The following is an 18,663-nucleotide window of genomic DNA, read 5'->3' as shown; positions in this document are numbered from 1 at the left end:
TAGACTTGGACACAGTCTGTAATTCCTTTTTCCTTTCCTCATTGGGTTGAGTCTCCAGCACTTTTTCCAACTCTGCATCCCCCCTCTGATGTCTTCCCCAGGGAGGGGAAGCACAGAGTCCCCAAGAAGCCCCAAAGAGCACAAAGTCCAGAGGCTCCATGCTCTGGAGAGGCGGGGAGACTCCAGCACTGAGGAACAGCCATCCCCCACCCCCATCCCCCTGCCCCATCAGGCCCTCACTTCCTCCTCCAAACCCTACTCTCCTTTTATCTGTTTCATGAGCTCTTCCTAGATAAAGTCCCCCATCCCCCGACTCTCCCCAGCAGCACTGAGTTCTTGTTCATCTCCATGTTTCTGCTCTCAGTGTGTGTTTCAGACTGAATGCTTCCCTTGGGGGAGCCCCCACTTCCATCTTCCAGGACAGACATCGCTAGGCTGGGATTGAGAAGGGTTTATCAGAAGCCATAGCAAGGCATGGGTGAGCGTGGGTATGAAGGACGGACACCAGCCACACTCCCAGCTCTCTAGCTAATAGAGTGCCGAAGCAGCCACTATAATCTGAAAGAGCAGATACTGTAATCCCATAGTACTTCCTATTGGCTGCAGGACACAGTTCTGCCCTGACACTGAAGTTTGGGTGTGCCTTGGTTCTGGAATTCACAATGCTCTAAAGTTGTGAAGCTACTGTGGGTGGGGGCTGGGGAGGGTTTCAGCAGAGGAAGTGAGGTCAGTCAACAATTGATGCCTGTCTGAGCCTTTAGTCATTGTCTCCCCCAGCCTCTATTCCTGTCAAAGGGTGTGTGTGTGGAGGGGGTGAATGGAGGAGATGTCCTGGCCCATCTTACAGAATCCCCATATTAGAGCAAGACGCCTTAGAAGTCTGTTCTGCCTCTAACACCCATGTCTTTTCACCTAGCTCTGAAGCCATCTTCTCCCCAGCCTTTTCATTCATTAATTTAATTATACTCTCAGATGGAGGGCTTAGGCAGCCTGTGTCAGTCTGTCAGCTAGTGTCTTTGCTATGAGCCAAGATAAGCACCAGAACTGTTTATTATGCCCATTTAGCAGATGGGAGACTGAGGGTTAGAATTAGGAGAGGTGTCACTTGTCTAGGGTTACACAGCTAGTCCGGATTCAGACTTCAGAGTCTTTGTGGATAATCTAGAGGCTAGAGATAAAGTGGGCTTCCCTGGTAGCTCAGATACTAAAAAATCTGCCTGCGATGCTGGAGACCTGAGTTTGATCCCTGGGTTGGGAAGCTTCCCTGGAGGAGGGCATGGCAGCCCACTCCATTATTCTTGCCTGGAGAATCCCCATGGGCAGAGGAGGCTGGTGGGCTGCAGTCTAGTGGGTGGCAAAGAATCAGACATGACTGAGCGACTAAGCACAGCAGAGGGATAAAGTGGAGTGCTGCCTTCAAGGTGCTCACAGTGGTTGGAGCAAAGCAAGACAACAGTGTCACTGCTCTGATCCCTGGGAAGGCCAATAGGAGGACGGGTTTGCTTCTCTGGGAGAAGCCATTCTACTCCCTTCCCCAACGCATCTTTTTCACCTTGTCCCAGCAATGTACCCAGGGAGCTGGGGCTCCCCACATCTAGAGGTCCATTTGGTGGGGTGAAGGGCCAGCCTCGAAGGGGGCAGTCGAAGGCCTCTCAACTCCATTCTGGCCGCCCATGGTGGGAAGAGGTGTCCCTGTCACTGAGCTGCGCTGCCGCCGAAAGGACTCAGACCCGTCACCACTGACCCACAGCTGCCGCTTCTGGGCCTGTTTGCCCTGCGCTGAGCGCTGCGCAGAGAGAGACTGCGGAAGAGGGGAGGGGACAAGAGGGGGTGAATGGGGCCCCGGGAGGAGGCTGAAGGAGCTGGACGACTTAGGGAATCTCGGAGGGAGGGGGGCAGAGGGCGGAGCCAAAATATTTCAGGCTGCTAGCCCCAAAGTCTGCCCTTGCTGCTGAGCCTCGTAGGCAGGCAGAGGATCCGGAGTTGTGGGTGGGAAGACAGGTAACTTCTCTCCATCTGCCCTCCCCGCCTGTCCTTCCCTTGGTGCCCGCTTCTCGTCAGGGGTTCCCCGGCATCCCTCAGCGGCTCCGGGCGGGAGGGGCGCCTCCATCTCCACCCCTCCCCCGGCCGGTCCACGGAGGGTGCCTCGCATCCTGGCTGTGGCCCCGATGGCTCTGGGCCTGGACCCCACGAGACCCCCCGCAGCCCAAGGCCAAGGCCCGCCCCTTCGGGGAGGCGGATGTGGGAGGCTGGAGGCGGGGGCGCGGCCTTGATCCCCGGGCTGGGGCAGCCGAGGGGGAGGCCGCCCTAGGGGTCTGCTGCCGCGCGCAAGGGAGGGTCCGGCCCTGAGCCCTGGCTAGGGGCGAGCAGGCGGCCGTCGGCTAGCTGGGCAATAGGAAACGGTTTATTAGGAGGGAGTGGTGGAGCCGGGCCAGGCAGGAAGACGCTGGAATAAGAAACATTTTTGCTCCGGCCCCTTTCCCAGTCCCCGGAGGCCGCTGCGCCAGCCGCACCGAGCGAGCCCCTCCCCGGCCCCAGCCCCGTCTGGGGCCGCGCCCGGACCCCGGACCCCGGCCGGCTGTCCAGAGCCCGTCGTGTGACCGCGGCCGCCGCCGGTGAGGGGAGGAGGCCGCCCGCTGCACGTCCGCGCCCCGCCGACCGCAAGGCAGGCCCAGAGGTGAGTCGAAGTCCGTTGAGGGGGGCACCTGACCCCCACCCCAATGGGCCCTTTCCCACGGCAGATCCCAGAGACCCTCAGAGAGGTGGCCGTAGGATCAGTCCCAGCTCCTCGTAGGGCAAGCTGGCCCTCGCCCTCCGCGAACATTTGCCTATCACCCCACCTAAGACTGCAGCGGGTTGGATCGAACCTGAATTGGGATTCAGAAAACTTTGTTCCTGGGGCCACTTAGCTTCGCTGTTTTCCCATCCTCATCCATAAAATGGGCAGAAGGATACCCACCATGCTTCACTTACGGAGAAGGGGGTCACATGTCCTTCCAGGCTCCTGGCTTGACCTGGGGGTGGGTGTCCACTTCCCGTGCTGTTGAGCCTCTCGTTGAAGCCCATCTTTCCCAGAGCAGCCCTTGCAGGTCTTGCTACAGGAATCTGACACTCTGGCCCCTTCCTCCAAACCTCACCTCCAGCCCTGTATGGTCACAGAGACCCCATGCCATGGACTTCTTTCAGGATCCAGGTCAAAGGGGATCGCACTCTTCCTCCAGAATAGGACCCCGGATTTTCAGTCTGCCTGGGAGGCCAGTGCTGTTATGAGCATCTCTGAACTGGTCACCCACCCTCTCTTTTCTTTTCTAAGGACAGAGGGATAGTGGACAATAGCTCTCACCCTCTCTATATGGGCAGCTTCTGGCTAAGTCAGGGTCTGTCTGACATCCCTGATCCCTGACTGTTTATTCGACCTGGTACCTGTCCTTTCATCCTATCAGGTGGTTAAAAACGGCCTCTATTTATTGAGTACTTACTATGTGGACACTTAGGTATAATACATTTTTGTCAAGTAATCCTAGCTGCAACCTAGGACAAGAGGTGTTATTATGTCCATCCTACAGAAGAGGAAGGAGATTCAGATGTGGGTCATTTGTCCAAAGCTCCATGGATGGTTGGGTTTTTAGTAACTTTTGTTAAGTGCTTACAATATACCACTTAGTACACTTATACCTATGAAATGAGCACTATTATAATTTTTTTATTATTTATTTGCCTATGTTGGGTCTTAATTGTGGCACATGGGATCTTTCGTTGAGGCACGTGAACTCATTGTGGTGGGCTCTAGAGCCCATGGGCTCAGTAGTTGTGGTGAGTGGATTTAGTTGTTCCGAGGCATGTGGGATCTTAGTTCCCTGACCAGGAATTGAATGTGTCCCCTCCATTGCAAGGCAGATTCTTAACCGCTGGACCACCAGGAAAGTCTTGAAATGAGCACTGTTATTATTCTCATTTTTCATAGGGGATCTTAAGCTTCGGAAGGTTTAAGTAACTTGTCCTAACTCTCATAGCCCTAAATGCAGGATTGGAACCTGGGTCTATATGATCCAGAGATGACAACCTGACGCCTATGCTACACTGTGCTGCCTTTGCATTCCGTCTGAGATCCTAAACTCCCTACTTGATGCTACATCCCAGTCCAGTACTGTGAAGGGTTAATGAAGTGATGCAGAGGAAAGTGCTTTGTGATGCTAAGGGGCCACCCAGCATGAGCAGTTCAGTCTGGTCCTCTGCTGTGTGGGTAAGACCGGTTGATGTACAGAGCAAGGCACTTGCAGCCCCAGGACAGTACTGCTGTGCTGAGAAACTGCTGCTCATGGGAGCTCATTAAATCAATCCCTCAGGTGTGCTGGGGAGAAGGAAACTGACCTCCACTTTCTGAGCACACCCTTACTCTGGTTCTCCCCACCTAAGACTAAGGCTATAGCACATAGATGATTTCTAGACAAACGCATATTGGGTACCAGGCGATGACAGTTGCAGTCTACTAATGCAACCCCCGCTTGCTCTTTTTCTTCCTTTGAGGGACCTATCTAACACCAAACAACTGCAGAAATTAAATGACCAAGTGAGGATGTATTACCAGCAATTTAAGTCAATCAAGACGCACATGGTGATTCTGGGCAAGAAACCTAACATCCCCCAGCTTCCGTTTCCCTATTAGATTGTTGTGAGGATTAAATGAGATCATCCATCAAAGTTCAGTACTTAGCACATAAGTAGTACTCAGAGAAAGCTAACTCATTACTAAGAATTTCACAGTGGTTAAGTTAGCGTTTGAAATTAGTTTAGCATTTGTGATTTCTGGCTAAAAACTGTGATGCTTCTGTCAGCAGGAGATCATTCAAGAAGTTTTGTTAGGTGGGAAAGGAGTCCACCAGTCCCCAGGAGTCTAGTTGTGCTGGAGTCAGGTGTCAGGGCGCATTATGCCGGGTCAGCTCTGAGTTGGGACTAATCTGGACTCAGCACCCTCCTGTACTGAAACTTACTCTCAGCCTAGTAAAAAGTTGGACAGTCACAGCTTTCCTTCACTGCATTCCCAGTTTTAGGCCAGAGGCAGATTCTGCAAATGCTGCCAAGCCCTCCCTGCACTGTTCTTGGGCCCCAGAGGCTGGAGATGGCCTGAACGAAGCCCATACCCCACCCCTCTCTGCAGCGTCTCCAAGTCCTTGGCTCCAGTGTTTAGCCTTGTCTGTCCCTTCTCCACTAGAAGTGGCACGGGGTGGGGGGTTTCCCCGAATGGGAATCAGAATCCCTGCCCTCTGTACTCCACTCTATCGTGGAGTTGTATAGGACTCATTTCTCAAAGTGTGGTACCCACACAAACTGATCCGAATTCCCTGGGGGAATTTTAAAAAATGCATGTTTCTTACTGGTCTCAATGGACTGAACCAGAATCTGGAGCAGGAGTGAGACCAAAGAGTGCATTCCTAATGAAGCACTTGAGATGATTCTGCTGCTTAATAGTGTAGTGAGAGGGTGCACTGGAGCACAGAGAGGGGAAAGCATGGGGAGAGGATTCTAGAAGGATGCCGGCTATCATCCTTATTGTTACCCACTTTTTCCTTCTTGCTTCATCCCCTCTCCTTTAGCTGCTTTCTGAGCAAAGACTGCCAAGGATGGATTCCCGCCCTTACCCCAGTGGAAAAAGCCAGCTTGTCTGGGGTTCCTTCTCCGGCCACCAGTCCCACTACAGAGTGCTTGCCAGAGTCCCCCCTGTATTGCGGGAGGGGTATGAGACAGGAGGTCAGGCAGAGGCTGGGGACACAGCTGCAGCAGACCAGGGCTCCATTTCCTCCCCCAGCCCTGGGCCTCTGGGGCAGAGGAAGCCCAGGCAGGAAGACCAGAGCTGCCACCAGCCAGCGAGGCCCATGAAGCACCCCCCCCACCCCCCGTCATCCTGCCCTCAGAGCCTCAGCATCATGGATCTTCATTTGGCATCATTCTTAGACTAGGGGCCTTCTGCAGCCTATATGGCCCTATGCCCAGCCCCCCAGCCTTACCATGTTACGCCAGAAGACAGTTCTCTTCCCTCATGTCTGCTGCCCCTACCTGGGCATTCTGTCCCCATCACACACCTGCTACTCTCCACCATTCAGAAAGTTCTTCTTGCTGTCTGACCTCAGTCCTTCTTGCTGCAGCCTCAGCCCTAATCTTTTCATTCTAAGCCTTTGAGAGATGAAGATGGGGGTCACTTCTGAAGCACTAGCTGGTCTGGGACTTGAGATGGGACTATCATAGACCAGAATTACTCCCCTAACAATCCCCACCAAACTTTTGGAAAAGTTCAATCTTAACCAACCACAGAAGGTCAAACATTCAGTGTCTAAGTATGTTTCACTTCCCTTCCACATCACTGGCCCTCCCCCCACTCTTTCCCAGGACCTCAAGGACAGAGAGAAGTGGGGGAGTGGCTCAGAGAGGACATCTTATAGTCTGATGAGGGTGCAGAGAGGTTCCTTAGAGACAGTGTGGCCTGGCACTGTCCAGGCTTGGTATGGCTGATACAGCCCCGCAGGCTCAGACATGGGCTGTCACCCCAGACTGGGATATGGAGTAGAAGCCCCACTGGACTAGGAGTCTGGACACCTGGGTTGTACTCCTAGCACTGCCACTGAACCCCATTTGACCGTGGACAAGCCTCCTCTCCTGGCTGAGCCTTGATCCCCATCTTCTCTAAAATAAGGAACTGGGCTCTGTGAATCACAGGGTGTAAGAGGATTCTGTCACGGGGGTGTCCCAGCCCCAAATGGCTCCTGCAGACCCTGTAGTGACTCCAGCCTGCCCTGAGACCATGTCCTGAGCTCCCTGCTGTGCGTGACTCCTGCCTGTTCTATCCAGACCCCAATCTAAACAATCTTGATTCCTGTTCCCAGCTTGGCGGGACCCTGAATGGCAGGAAGTGAAGACAGGAGCCTGTTTATGTTTGAGGCAGCCAGGCCTGAGGGGGGGGAGCACTGGGAAAGGGGTGGGCAGGGGTGAAGGCTGGGAAGGGGTGGGCAAGGGACAGGGGACAGACAGGGGTGGGGGACTGCTAAAGAGATGCTCCTTCCACCCCAGCCCCATGCCCTCTGCGCCCTCCGGTCTGCACTCAGCGGCAGGACAGCTGGGAGTCCCCCGAGCTCTCACTTAAGTATGGCTCCCCACCCTTTACCCCTAACAGGATGGTTTCCATGGGGAAGTGAACCAGGACTTCCCCTGCAGGCCCCGCCCCAAAGCCAGACACAGGGAGGAGGCCTCCCTGCCTGCCCCCCCCCCCACAAAAAAAAAAAAAAAAACTCCCAGCAATTTCCTCTGGGTGGGAGGGACCCACAGTCAGTGGCTGAAAACACAGAGGGGAATCACATTTCAAAGATGTTATTGCACCCCTTCTCCTCTCCAGGGATCATGACCTTGAACCTTCCCAGGAGAAGGCTTCTGATGCTACTGATGGTCTTGGGCCTGACCCAGGGTGAGTACTGGGAAGCAGGTAGGGAACAGGGGCCTGAGGGAATAAAGAAAGGGCTGTCTGGGCTCAGGTCTTGTTGGGCTGAGTCTGAGGAGCTGGGAAGAGGGGGACTGGGGAGACAGGGCTCAGTGAGCTGAGCTACCCCAACCCTCCTGTGCTGGCCTCTTGATCCAAACCAACAGGCTGGAGCTCTTTCAGACTCCAGGGTGGGAACATGTGTATGGGGATTCAGACAGTGGGGCTGTTGGCGGGGGTGGGGGTGGTGGTGGTGGTCCTGGGAGAGCTCGCAGCACTGGGGCTGGGGGGCCTGCTGTGCCTGGAACTGGGAGGGGCAATCCAAGGATCAGGGAAGGGAAAGAAGCCTTGTTCTCATGGTGGCAGCTGCCCCTAGGAGGGGGAAGGCTGAGGATGGAACTAAAGGACTGGGACCCTTGAGGGCTGGTTTGAGAGCTCAGAAGAGAGGGGGCGATTGGGCAGACTTAGGGGTTAGGCTCCTCCTAGAGATCTGGGCCCAGAGTGGCTGAGCTTCCATGTGTCCCTCAGGTGACCCCTTGAAGCCCTCTCGGGGCCCGCTGGTGACCTGCACGTGTGAGAACCCACACTGCAGGGGGCCCACCTGCCAGGGGTCCTGGTGCACAGTCGTGCTGGTGTGGGAGGACGGACAGCTCCGGGAGCACCGGGGCTGCGGGAGCATGCACCCAGAGGTCTGTAGGGCGCGCCCCACGGAGTTCGTCAACCACTACTGCTGCTACAGCCCCCTATGCAACCACAATGTGTCCCTGGTGCTAGAGGGTACGTCTGGCTGCCCCGGAAACCCCTCCCCGGCTTCTCCGACTCTGCCCTCCCTGCCCTGCTTGCCTCTCATGCTCTGGTCTGGAGGGTGGGGGAGGCAGGGCCCTGGGGTCTGACTGGCAGAGCGGCAAGGTGGGGGGCATCCAGGCTGGTAGAAGCTGGGCCTCAGTATCCCTCTTCCACCAGCCACCCAGACTCCTCCGGAGCAGCCGCAAGGAGACAGCCAGCTGCCTCTGATCCTGGGCCCCGTGCTGGCCTTGCTGGTGCTCGTGGCCCTGGGTGCCCCGGGCCTGTGGCATGTCTGGCGGAGGAAGGAGAAGCAGCGGGGCCTGAACAGTGAGCTGGGCGAGTCCAGCCTCATCCTGAAGCCATCTGAGCAGGGGGACAGCATGTTGGGGGTATGGGCCTGGGGGAACCTGGGACACAGGGTGGTTGGTGGGGGGTAGACAGGAGCCACAGAGTCAGGGGGGCACAGAGTGGCAGGTAGCTGAGCAAGGCACATGGCAGGCACTCAGATTTGGTTGGGCACTGGTCGGGAGGGGTTTGTGAGTGGGAAGTGTGGCGAGATGAGGCAGTGGGGCCCAGGTTGAGGAGGGAGAAATGGGTTTGGTGGGTGGGGGCTGCCCCCCAGTGGCCTCTTGGTACTCCCAGGACCTCCTGGACAGCGACTGTACCACGGGCAGCGGCTCAGGGCTCCCGTTCCTGGTGCAGAGGACAGTGGCTCGACAGGTCGCCCTGGTGGAGTGTGTGGGTGAGCAGTGGGTGAGCTCAGGGGGTGGGGACCAAGAGCTCCCAGTGAGCTTGGAGGGGTGAGGGAGTCACAGGTGGGGCCAGGCCTGGGTCACAACAGGAATTCTGCCAGTCAGGGAGGGGGTTGGAGATGGGGCAGTGCCTGATCCTTGGCCAGGCGCTGGGGTGAAACAAGAGGCAAATGGAGGTGGCCCGCCAGAGGCATGCGGTCTGAATTCAGTTAAACAGAAGCTTCAGAGGTTCTGCAGTTGGAGCCAGGGCGGCAATGTGAGGGGGGCCTCTTCTGAGGGCCACTGCCCAGGGCGCTGCGTGTCTGTATGTGACCCCCTCCCTCCTCTCTGGTTGCTGGATCAGGAAAGGGCCGCTATGGTGAGGTGTGGCGGGGTCTGTGGCATGGTGAGAGTGTAGCCGTCAAGATCTTCTCCTCCAGAGATGAACAGTCCTGGTTCCGGGAGACTGAGATCTACAACACAGTGCTGCTCAGACACGACAACATCCTAGGCAAGCGGGGATGGGACGGGGAGCGCTGGGCCAGACCCCGCGTTCGCATGGCCCTGCCCCACCACCCGGCCTCTGAACACTGACCTAACCTTGAAGGACTCCCAGCGGCCCTCGGCCCCAGCTTCTGACTCCAGCTTCCTCTCTGCCCTAAGCCAGACCAGGCTCCACCCCATTCCCAGCTTTGCCCTGACCTCGTCCACCCTGTCTCCCCAGCCCCGACCCTGACCGGCCCAGCCTCCTTCATCCCTAGCCCCGCGGTGAGCCCCCTGATCCTCCGCCCACAGGCTTCATCGCCTCGGACATGACTTCCCGCAACTCCAGCACGCAGCTGTGGCTCATCACGCACTACCACGAGCACGGCTCGCTCTACGACTTTCTGCAGAGGCAGACGCTGGAGCCTCAGCTGGCCCTGAAGCTAGCCGTGTCCGCGGCCTGCGGCCTGGCGCACCTGCACGTGGAGATCTTCGGCACGCAGGGCAAACCGGCCATCGCCCACCGCGACCTCAAGAGCCGCAACGTGCTGGTCAAGAGCAACCTGCAGTGCTGCATCGCCGACCTGGGTGAGTGCGGAGGGGCGGGCCCTTGGCGGGAGGGTGGAGTCCGTGCGCCCTCCCTCTCCACGCAGTTCTGTCTGGCCTGTTTGGATGCCTAGCTTCAATGGCCTGATTGGCGCGTTAAAGCTTACAGGGGTGTGTGTGGGTGTGTGTGTATACACACTGGCGCTTTAAAACTTACAGACGTGTGTATGTTCTCATCTCACCTCCTGTAAAACTTACAGGTGTGTGTGTGTGTGTGTGTGTGTGTGTACACAGTGGCACTATACAACTTAACAGACGTGTGTATGTCTTCATCTCACCTGTGTGTGTGTGTGTGTACACTGATTGGCACTTTAAAACTTACAGATGTGTGTATGTGTGTGTGTGTGTGTTCTCGTCTTACCTGCACAAGAGCCCCACACCCCACCAGGGGCCTTAACGCTATTTTCAAGCCCAAACTCCTTCCACCACTTCAGCCAGGCTCCAGGTGTGGGAAGAAAGGGGCAGGGAGCCAGCAACCTGGGTTCTCATCCTGGCTTTGCTGACCACATTGCTCCCTGTCACCACGCATTGGGGTTCAGTTCTGAAATATATGCCTGCCTTGCCTACGCACATCTCACTGGATTCGCACACCTAGAGAGTGCCACACAAGCCAAGTAGGACAGGGACAGTTATTCCTGTGGCTGCTGTCTCCCAGCCCACCTCAGGGAGGATCTCCAGTTGCCGGCCCCTCTGTGTCCTGCCATCTCTCGCCCTCTCACCTCACCCTGGGATACCAGCCTCCCCAGGGCCACCCTGTCTGTGGGCTTGGGTGAGCAGCAGGAGTGACAGGCCCGGTTACCCACAGGCCTGGCTGTGATGCACTCCCAGGGTAGCGATTACCTGGACATCGGCAACAACCCGCGAGTGGGCACCAAGCGGTACATGGCCCCCGAGGTGCTGGAAGAGCAGATCCGAACCGACTGCTTCGAATCCTACAAGTGGACGGACATCTGGGCCTTTGGCCTGGTGCTGTGGGAGATCACCCGCCGGACCATTGTCAATGGTGAGCCTCCGGCACCCCCCTGCATGGGGTGGGGGAGGGGAACAGGGCAGGTGGATTCCCAGGCAGACAGGTGGGAGATGGGGCTTCCTGTCACCGGCTGGTGCCCGTGGCCTGAGGGGCTTGTGGTCAGACCTTCCAAATTCCCTTTACTGTCACCTACCAGCTGGTTCAGCTGAGTGACCTTTTAAGGTTCATCTGGGTCTGATTCTGGCTATGAAATCTTGGGTAATTGATAATAGCAGAAACATTAATAGCAGCTAACATTTATTGAGTTTCAGGATGTGCCAGATGCCATGCTGTTTACATGTATTATCTTACTGAGTTGTCCTGTGTTGGCAGGGAGGCGGTATGCTTGGTGATTATGAGCATGGGTGGGAAATCACACCAAGTTCAATTCCTGATTTTTGCCGTGTGCAAGGTACTTTACTTTTCTGTGCCTCAGTTCCCTCATTTGTGAAATGAGAAGAAAAGTAATTTCCAGTTGTTGAGATAATCCAAATAAAGTAATCAGGGCAGTATCTGGAACTGTTGTGGAGTTCAGTAAATATTGGTGGCGATTGTTGTTGTAATGACAAATAGTTGACACAGCAGCACCCCCATTTTACAGATGAGGGGACTGAGGCACAGAATTACAACTGGCTAGAGACAGCACTGGGGTCTGAAACCAGGCAATTTGACTTTCAGGACCAGTGCTCTTTATTACTGTGCTACTTCCACCTCTTTGGTCCTTGTTTCCACAGAAATGTGGGATGTAATAGTGCCTGCGCTGCCTGCTTATTGATGCCTTACTATTATAATTATTAGTTTTTTTTGGCTGCACTGTGCGGCATGCAGTATCTTAGTTCCCTGACCAGAGATCAAACCAGTGCCCCCTGCACTGGGAGTGGAATCTTAGCCATTGGACCACCAAGGAAGACCCTAGTGCCTCATTATTACCATGGGTGCTACAGAGAACTGAAATTTGGAGGGGAGCAGGCACAGGGACCTCATTCTTCATATAGAGGGCCTGCCCTGTGGCTGGTGCCCTCCCAGTCCTGGGGTGGATGGGTGCTGGGTGGTGGTCTGGACCAGGTCGGGAGCCTGGTCAGTCTTTGTGGAGGCTGTCCACGGAGAGGGGCTGTCAGGAGTCTTGACAGGTTGGGGACCACCCTCTTGCTGGGCTCAGCTTCAGACATAAACTCCAGAGGCTGGGGCTGGTAAAGGGGGCACCTGGAAGGAACCGAGGCCCTGTGGACCCAGCCACAGGCAGGAAAGGAAGGCTGGACCAGCCTGGGCTGAAGAGGAGGCTGATTGCAGACTCCTGGGGAGGAGGGAAGCTCTGTCAGCTCCATACAGATTCGCGGCGCATTATAAACACTGTAATCTGGTGTCAGCCCCGGCGCTGATTAAAGGCCCATTAGACACGCTCAGGCCTCTGTGCAGCACTGATTAGGGCTCAAGCAGCACAAGGCCCGGCCTGGACGCCCGCCACGGGGAGCACAGCTGGCTCGGGCTCTCCCGAGGCTGCGGCTGTTCTGTGTGGCTGCAGCCCCCAGCCTCGGGCTGGAAGCAGGGTGGGGCCTAAGGTGCTTTTCTGGGGTCTGGCCTCTTCTGCCCCAGTGACTGCCGCTCCACCAGCGTCATCTTCAGAAAGATCCTGCTCGGGATGGCACACTTGGGATGATGAGGGGAGGGGGTGCTGCTGGCTGAGGGGGTCAGCAGAGGCCTGTGCCACCCCTGAGAGTGGGTGAATGTGATCTGGACCTGGGTAGATCTTCCCTTAGAAGGTGTATTTTCTTCCCCTTCTCCTCATTCTACATCCTCACCCAGCAGTCTGCCTCCCTCAAGTGTAGCTTGGAGGTCAAGAGCATGGGCTTTGGTAAGACTTACTGGGCTTAACTCCTAGCTTTGTCACTTACTATCTGTGTGATTTTAGACAAGCTTCTTAACCTCTCTGGCCTGAATTTCATTTTGTGTGTGTGTGTGTGTGTGTGTGTGTGTGTGTGTGTGTATGCGCGCATGCTAAGTTGCTTCAGTCCTGTCCGACTCTGTGAACCCATGGACTGTAGCCTGCCAGGCTCCTCTGTCCATGGGATTCTCCAGGCAGGAATACTGGAATGGGTTGTCATGCCCTTCTCCAGGAGATTGTCCTGACCCAGGGATTGAACCTGAGTCTCTTATGTCGCCTGCATTGGCAGATGTGTTGTTTACTACTAGTGTGACTTGGGATCCCCTTCATTGCTTATAAAGCAGAGCTAATAAAATAATCTTCCTCATCTGATAGGGTTGTTTTGTGAGGATCTAAGCCATGCAGTTAGGACAGTGCCTGCCACATAGTAATTGCTTGGTAAACATTAGATATTTTGGGGCATCTCTGATAGTTGGGGCCTGGAAGCAGTACCCAGACCCTGGGTGAGAGGCAGCTGTGAAAAGACTGGAACAAGATCTGTCCTAGGAATGCAATGTGTTTAAGTCTTGACTCTGCCGTTACGAGCTGTGTAACCTTGGGTTCAACTTCTCCGAGCATCCCTTTCTTCATCTGTAAAATGGGTGGTCAGGTTGCTGTGAAGACTAACAGGATAACGCATGTAAAGTGTTTATAGCACAATGCCTGGCATATATGGTGAATGTAAGATAAATGCAGTAATTATTGTTTATAAATATATTTATTATATTATGGTGTTCCTTTCAGAGGTAGCATGGGAAGGCAACTGGTTTCCTGGACCCTGGGACTGAGTGTGGGCAAGGCTCACTTCTGGGTGGTGTGGAACCTGCTTGTGGTCCTAAGTGACTGTCCCATTGTCCTTCATCCCTAGGCATTGTGGAGGACTACAGGCCACCCTTCTACGATGTGGTGCCCAATGACCCCAGCTTTGAGGACATGAAGAAGGTGGTGTGTGTTGACCAGCAGACCCCCACCATCCCCAACCGGCTGGCTGCAGACCCGGTGAGGCCCCTGGGGGTGCTGGGATGGTGTGGGGTGGTGGCTGGGCTGAGGAACTCGTGTCTGGCCTCTGCTTCCCTTGGGTAGGCGCTAGTGTGTCCCCAGATCCCAGGGGCCTCTCTGGGTACTCCCTCCCACATTCCTGCCTGTGGACCTCCAGAGACCCTCTGGTTATTCTGGGATTTTTTTAGAACATTTCACCTTGCCTGCAAAGACAGAGGTTCTCTGCTGTTTTTTGCTGTGAAGTTACTGTTGTTCTTTTTTCTCAAAGCATTCCACATACTTTTTATAGAATGCACACATACGTATATATAGGCAAATATAGGCATATACACACTTCTGTACAAACATACACATGTACATACAGGGACACACACATGCACACACTCAAAGGTACACGCATATGCACACACTCACAGGTACACGCATATGCACACACTCACAGGTACACACACATGCACATATATACCAGACTGTTGGCCCCATGAAGACAGAGAAGAAGGCCTTTTGTCTCTCTCTTGGCGCTTTTCTTCTTGTTCCCTGTCACAGTGCCTGGCACACACTAGGTACTCAACCAGTGTTTATGGAATGAATGACTGAACACTGACATGTGTACACTTGTGTATATACACAGACACATGTACATTTCTGCACAACATTACAGAGTCACAAAAAGCCACTCCTATACACACACATATACACTCCCTCCCAGGAACTGGCTTGAGTTCCAAGGCAGAGGTGAGGCTGGCTCACTCTGCGACCACTGAGCTTCCTGGACACATGCATTTTGAGGGCAGCACCCACCACCCAATCTCCGTGTCCACTGGACCAGGCCAGGGTTGGTGAAGGTACTGGGAGCCACTGCCTTCTGCAGTGGGGTCTGCTCTCAGAGGGGGATGTGAGAGCCCCAAGGCCTGCAGGTCTCCCCTTTCTTGGGTCTTGGTGGAGTGAGGGTGGGGGTACTCACCAGAGGGTGTCCGTGAAGTCCTGAGTTACATCTGTCTTTCCATCCTGCCTACCTTTCCCCATCCCCTTCTCACTCCACTCCCTTCCTCTTCCATTTTTGTCTTTCTCTTCTCATCCTTGCCCTGTTCCCGCTGTCTCCCCTTCATCACTGCTGTCTCTCCTCTCCTTTTCGGCACTTTCATTTCCTTCGTCTCGACTTTTCTGTCCACTTGGGCATCCTCCTTGCCTCTTCCTTTCCATGGTCCCTGACCCATGTCTCTGCTTCCTCTCCTCTCCTTCACTCCCCCTCCCCCCAGGTCCTCTCAGGCCTGGCTCAGATGATGCGGGAGTGCTGGTACCCCAACCCCTCTGCCCGCCTCACTGCGCTGCGGATCAAGAAGACACTACAGAAGCTCAGCAATGGTCTCCAGAAGCCCAAAGTTATTCCCTAGCCATGGGGCTGAAGCCTGACTCCCCTCTGCCTGCAGTGTCTGTGGGGTGGTTGGTGGATGGCAGCCTGCCTGGAGAGCCGTTCTGTGAGTGTGTGTGCCGGGGAGGGGGGTGCCCCTCTATGGGCAGCTGTGCCTGTCTGACTCGGCCCCCAGCCCATCCAGCCAAAAATACAGCTGGGCTGAAACCCGATCCCCCCACTGTCTGGCCTGCTCCAGGCAGCAGGCTCTCTGACGCCTGGCTCCCTCCCTACCCCCCATGCCCTGGACGCACCCCCTATACCACCCCTATGCATCAGGACAGGATGCAAGAGATCCCAGAGCCACAGCGGTCAAGCCAGGGAACTGTCCTGGGCCCAGAGCCTGGACCTGCACTTTACCCCCTGCCCTCTGTCAACCCCACTGCCCCACTGGAACTTCCAGGATGGCACAGAGCCCTGTCCAGCCTTTAGCAGACACTCTGCCCTGCCAGGCTTCAGCCTCTGGCCCAAGCTCCAGACACCCAGGGCCCATCAGCTTTTCTCTGTGGGTTTGTATTTCAGCTCCAGGCCACCTTGGGCCCCTGTCTCCTAGACATGAAAACCCCCCCGCCCCCCCCCCCTCCCCCCGGCCCCGCAGAGATGGAGCCTGATCCTCGGCCCCTCTCCCACCCCTTCCTAGCTGACTTATTGTGACATGAAACCCAAGGAGTCTTGCTGTGGGTGTGGCCAGTGGAGAAGTGGCAGGTCAGATGGGCAAGGCCCAGGGCTTCCAGAATAAACGAGAGGATGTTGGGGCCAAGCGTGGCCGGGGAAAGCCCCATCTGGGAGTCAGGAGACCCAGAGTCTGGTCTGGGTGGTTGCTCTCTGTGACAAAAAGGAGGCCTTCCCTGTACCAGGACCTTTGTTTCTTCATCTCCATATCGAAAAGTTTTGTCCTGATGTCCTTTGAAGTTTTTTCAGCTCTAAAGTTCTTTGAAATTTCAGCCTGTGTAAGAACTCTGTTCATCAGTGCCTTATACTCCTTCTGCCCCAGCCCCTGGCAATTTGCCTCAAGATGGAAATTTGAAAATAACTTTATCTGAGGCCAAGAGTATCTGAAATGTTTCCTAGTCTAATTCTACAAGCTCCAGTTCCTGTCTTAACCCATGCCTCTGGCCATCCTTGGGCTCAGACAACCCTGGGTTGTCTGGCAGGCAAATCAGCCACTCACCTGCTCTGTGGCTTCACCTCCTCTCCCCAGGGCTGAGAGGGTCTGAGGAAGCTTCCTGCAAGGCATCCAAGACAGAAGAAATCTGGCTCCAGCCAACAAGCCTCCAGCACCCAGATTCTTCCCCCATGGGCCCCTCTGTGGCCTTCCTAGTCCCACACATTTGGCCAGACCCCAGAGTGTATATGTCTAGGAAGAACCTGATACCTGTAGAGAAACACATGGAAAGTTCAGCATTTGGAAATATCAAATTTTTGGTGTTCCAGGGTGTATATCCATGTGCTGAGGAGGTTACCCGAGCCCTCAGTGGGTGGATGGGCTAGAGGGCAGTTGGGTTGGAGGTAGGGCCTGAGAGTTGGGGGGCCTGCGGGTTGTGAGGTGAGGCGCAGGGCTCAGATTAGGGACACGACAGCCCCAAACTTGGGAAGACCTGGTCTCACATCCCTCAGCCCTGAGACGGCATGGAGAAGGACCCTCAGTTCTCCACAATAGGTGAAGGAAACAGCCTCCTCCCCTCCTGTTGGAAATGCCCCAGCACAGCCTCCCTGGTCAGCTTCTCTAGTGTTCCTTCCACCATCAGAGCAGCACTTTCCCAGGCTGCCTCCCAGCATTGTGCAAGGCCCAGAGGAGAAGCAGGAAGTGAAACTGGGTGAAACAGAAAGCTGTATGAACCTGCCAGGTTCCCACAACATCGCAGGGCACTTTGCTTCCTGGCAGAGTCAAGTCTTCTGGGTCACTGGAATCCGCCTAAACCAGGAATCCCCCTGAAGGATTTTATCTCTACTGGATTTTGGGGGGTAAAAAAGTCTCCTTAGGCTCCAAGCCAGAGACTGAAGGCAGCAGCTCCCCCAAAGGCTGGAAAATCCCTAAGAAGAGAAAGTCTGAGGCAGGAGGCCAAGTGATGGGGGAGGGTTGAGAGAAGGGGCCAGAGTTGGGAGAACAGCTATGGCCAGAGTAGGCGACACTGGTGAGAGAAGTCTGCACAATGCTGCTGAGTTCAGGATGATGTTCCAGGCCCAATGTTACGGTCTCTTAGCCTGGAGGTACTGTTTGTGGGAGCGCTTAACTCCTGCTTAGCACATGAGTGAGTGAAAGTCGCTTAGTCATGTCCTACTGTTTGCGACCCTATGGACTCTGCAGTCCATGGAATTCTCCAGTCCAGAATACTGGAGTGGGTAGCCGTTCCCTTCTCCAGGAGATCTTCCCAACCTGGGGATCGAACCAGGCCTACGCATTGCAGGTGGATTCTTTACCAGCTAAAGCCCAAGAATATTGGAGTGGGTAGCCTGTCCCTTCTCCAGCAGATCTCCCCGACCCAGGAATCGATCTGGGGTCTCCGGTATTGCAGGCAGATTCTTTATCAACTGATCTATCAGGGAAGCCGCTTAGCACATAGTAGGTCCTCAATAAAGCTTGGTTGAGTCCGGAGCTCTGGCTAAGTCTTCCCAGGTCGGTGCCTCTGGTTCCCTCTGGTTCGCCGAGGGAACAACAGGGGATGCGGAAGGAGCTGGTCCCAGAGTATCCTGCGTGGGCTCTGCCCTGCAGAGAAAAGTCACAGTTGGTGAAGGAACCTGCTTGGACCCGGAGCTGCCGCCCAAATCTCAGCTCCCACCGCCGGCTGGGAGCGGCCCTCTAGCGGCGCCTCCGCACGCCCTCTGCTGGCCAAAGGGCGACCCAGCAGCCGCCTCCCGCCCCGCCCCGCGCGTGGGGCCGCGAGCCCATTCCCTGCCTCGGATCTTCTTACGCCGCGCCCAGGCAGCTGTGTGCGTGCGCTTACCCATGCTTCTGTTCTGTAGGGACGGTCCCCCGAAAACCACATCTAGAAAAGAGCTGCGTTCTCACTCAGAGGCAGCTTGGATACGCCCGCCTGAATTCGCCGTTCTCAATTCCCTCTTTAAATGCCCACCCCTCCCTTGCCAGGAGTCAATCCTTATCCCCAGGATGGGAAAGTGACCGCCATCCTCTGGACCCACCTTGGCGTCCAGGGAGGCCTTAGAAAGCACCTCTCCGCCCCCCCCCCCCCCCCGAAATTGGGGGCGGGGCCATGCCATAGGGGAGGCAGGTACTGAAAGAAGCCAAGAGGT

At 55.5% G+C, this 18,663-nt stretch overlaps 1 protein-coding gene across 2 annotated transcripts; it reads left to right on the top strand.

Moving 5' to 3' along the window:
• The first annotated feature begins 1,939 nt into the window (after nt 1-1,939).
• On the top strand, nt 1,940-16,355 carry ACVRL1 (activin A receptor like type 1). 2 transcript variants are annotated; one of them, XM_070454386.1, is made up of 11 exons: nt 1,940-2,001; nt 2,486-2,677; nt 7,385-7,453; nt 7,994-8,242; nt 8,429-8,640; nt 8,894-8,993; nt 9,347-9,493; nt 9,778-10,053; nt 10,877-11,074; nt 13,870-14,000; nt 15,260-16,355. In XM_070454386.1, exons 3-11 carry the CDS (start codon nt 7,390-7,392, stop codon nt 15,392-15,394), a joined length of 1,512 nt encoding a protein of 503 aa, XP_070310487.1. In that variant the 5' UTR covers nt 1,940-2,001; nt 2,486-2,677; nt 7,385-7,389; the 3' UTR covers nt 15,395-16,355. The 2 variants fall into 2 exon arrangements, with proteins under 2 accessions (XP_070310487.1, XP_020740372.1); XM_020884713.2 differs by lacking the exon at nt 1,940-2,001 and having other exon boundaries at nt 2,286-2,677.
• Nucleotides 16,356-18,663: the final 2,308 nt, after the last annotated feature.

Source organism: Odocoileus virginianus, chromosome 24 (assembly GCF_023699985.2).
Source record: "Odocoileus virginianus isolate 20LAN1187 ecotype Illinois chromosome 24, Ovbor_1.2, whole genome shotgun sequence".
NCBI classification, from domain to species: domain Eukaryota; kingdom Metazoa; phylum Chordata; class Mammalia; order Artiodactyla; family Cervidae; genus Odocoileus; species Odocoileus virginianus.
This window is presented reverse-complemented; position numbering and strand designations above follow the sequence as displayed.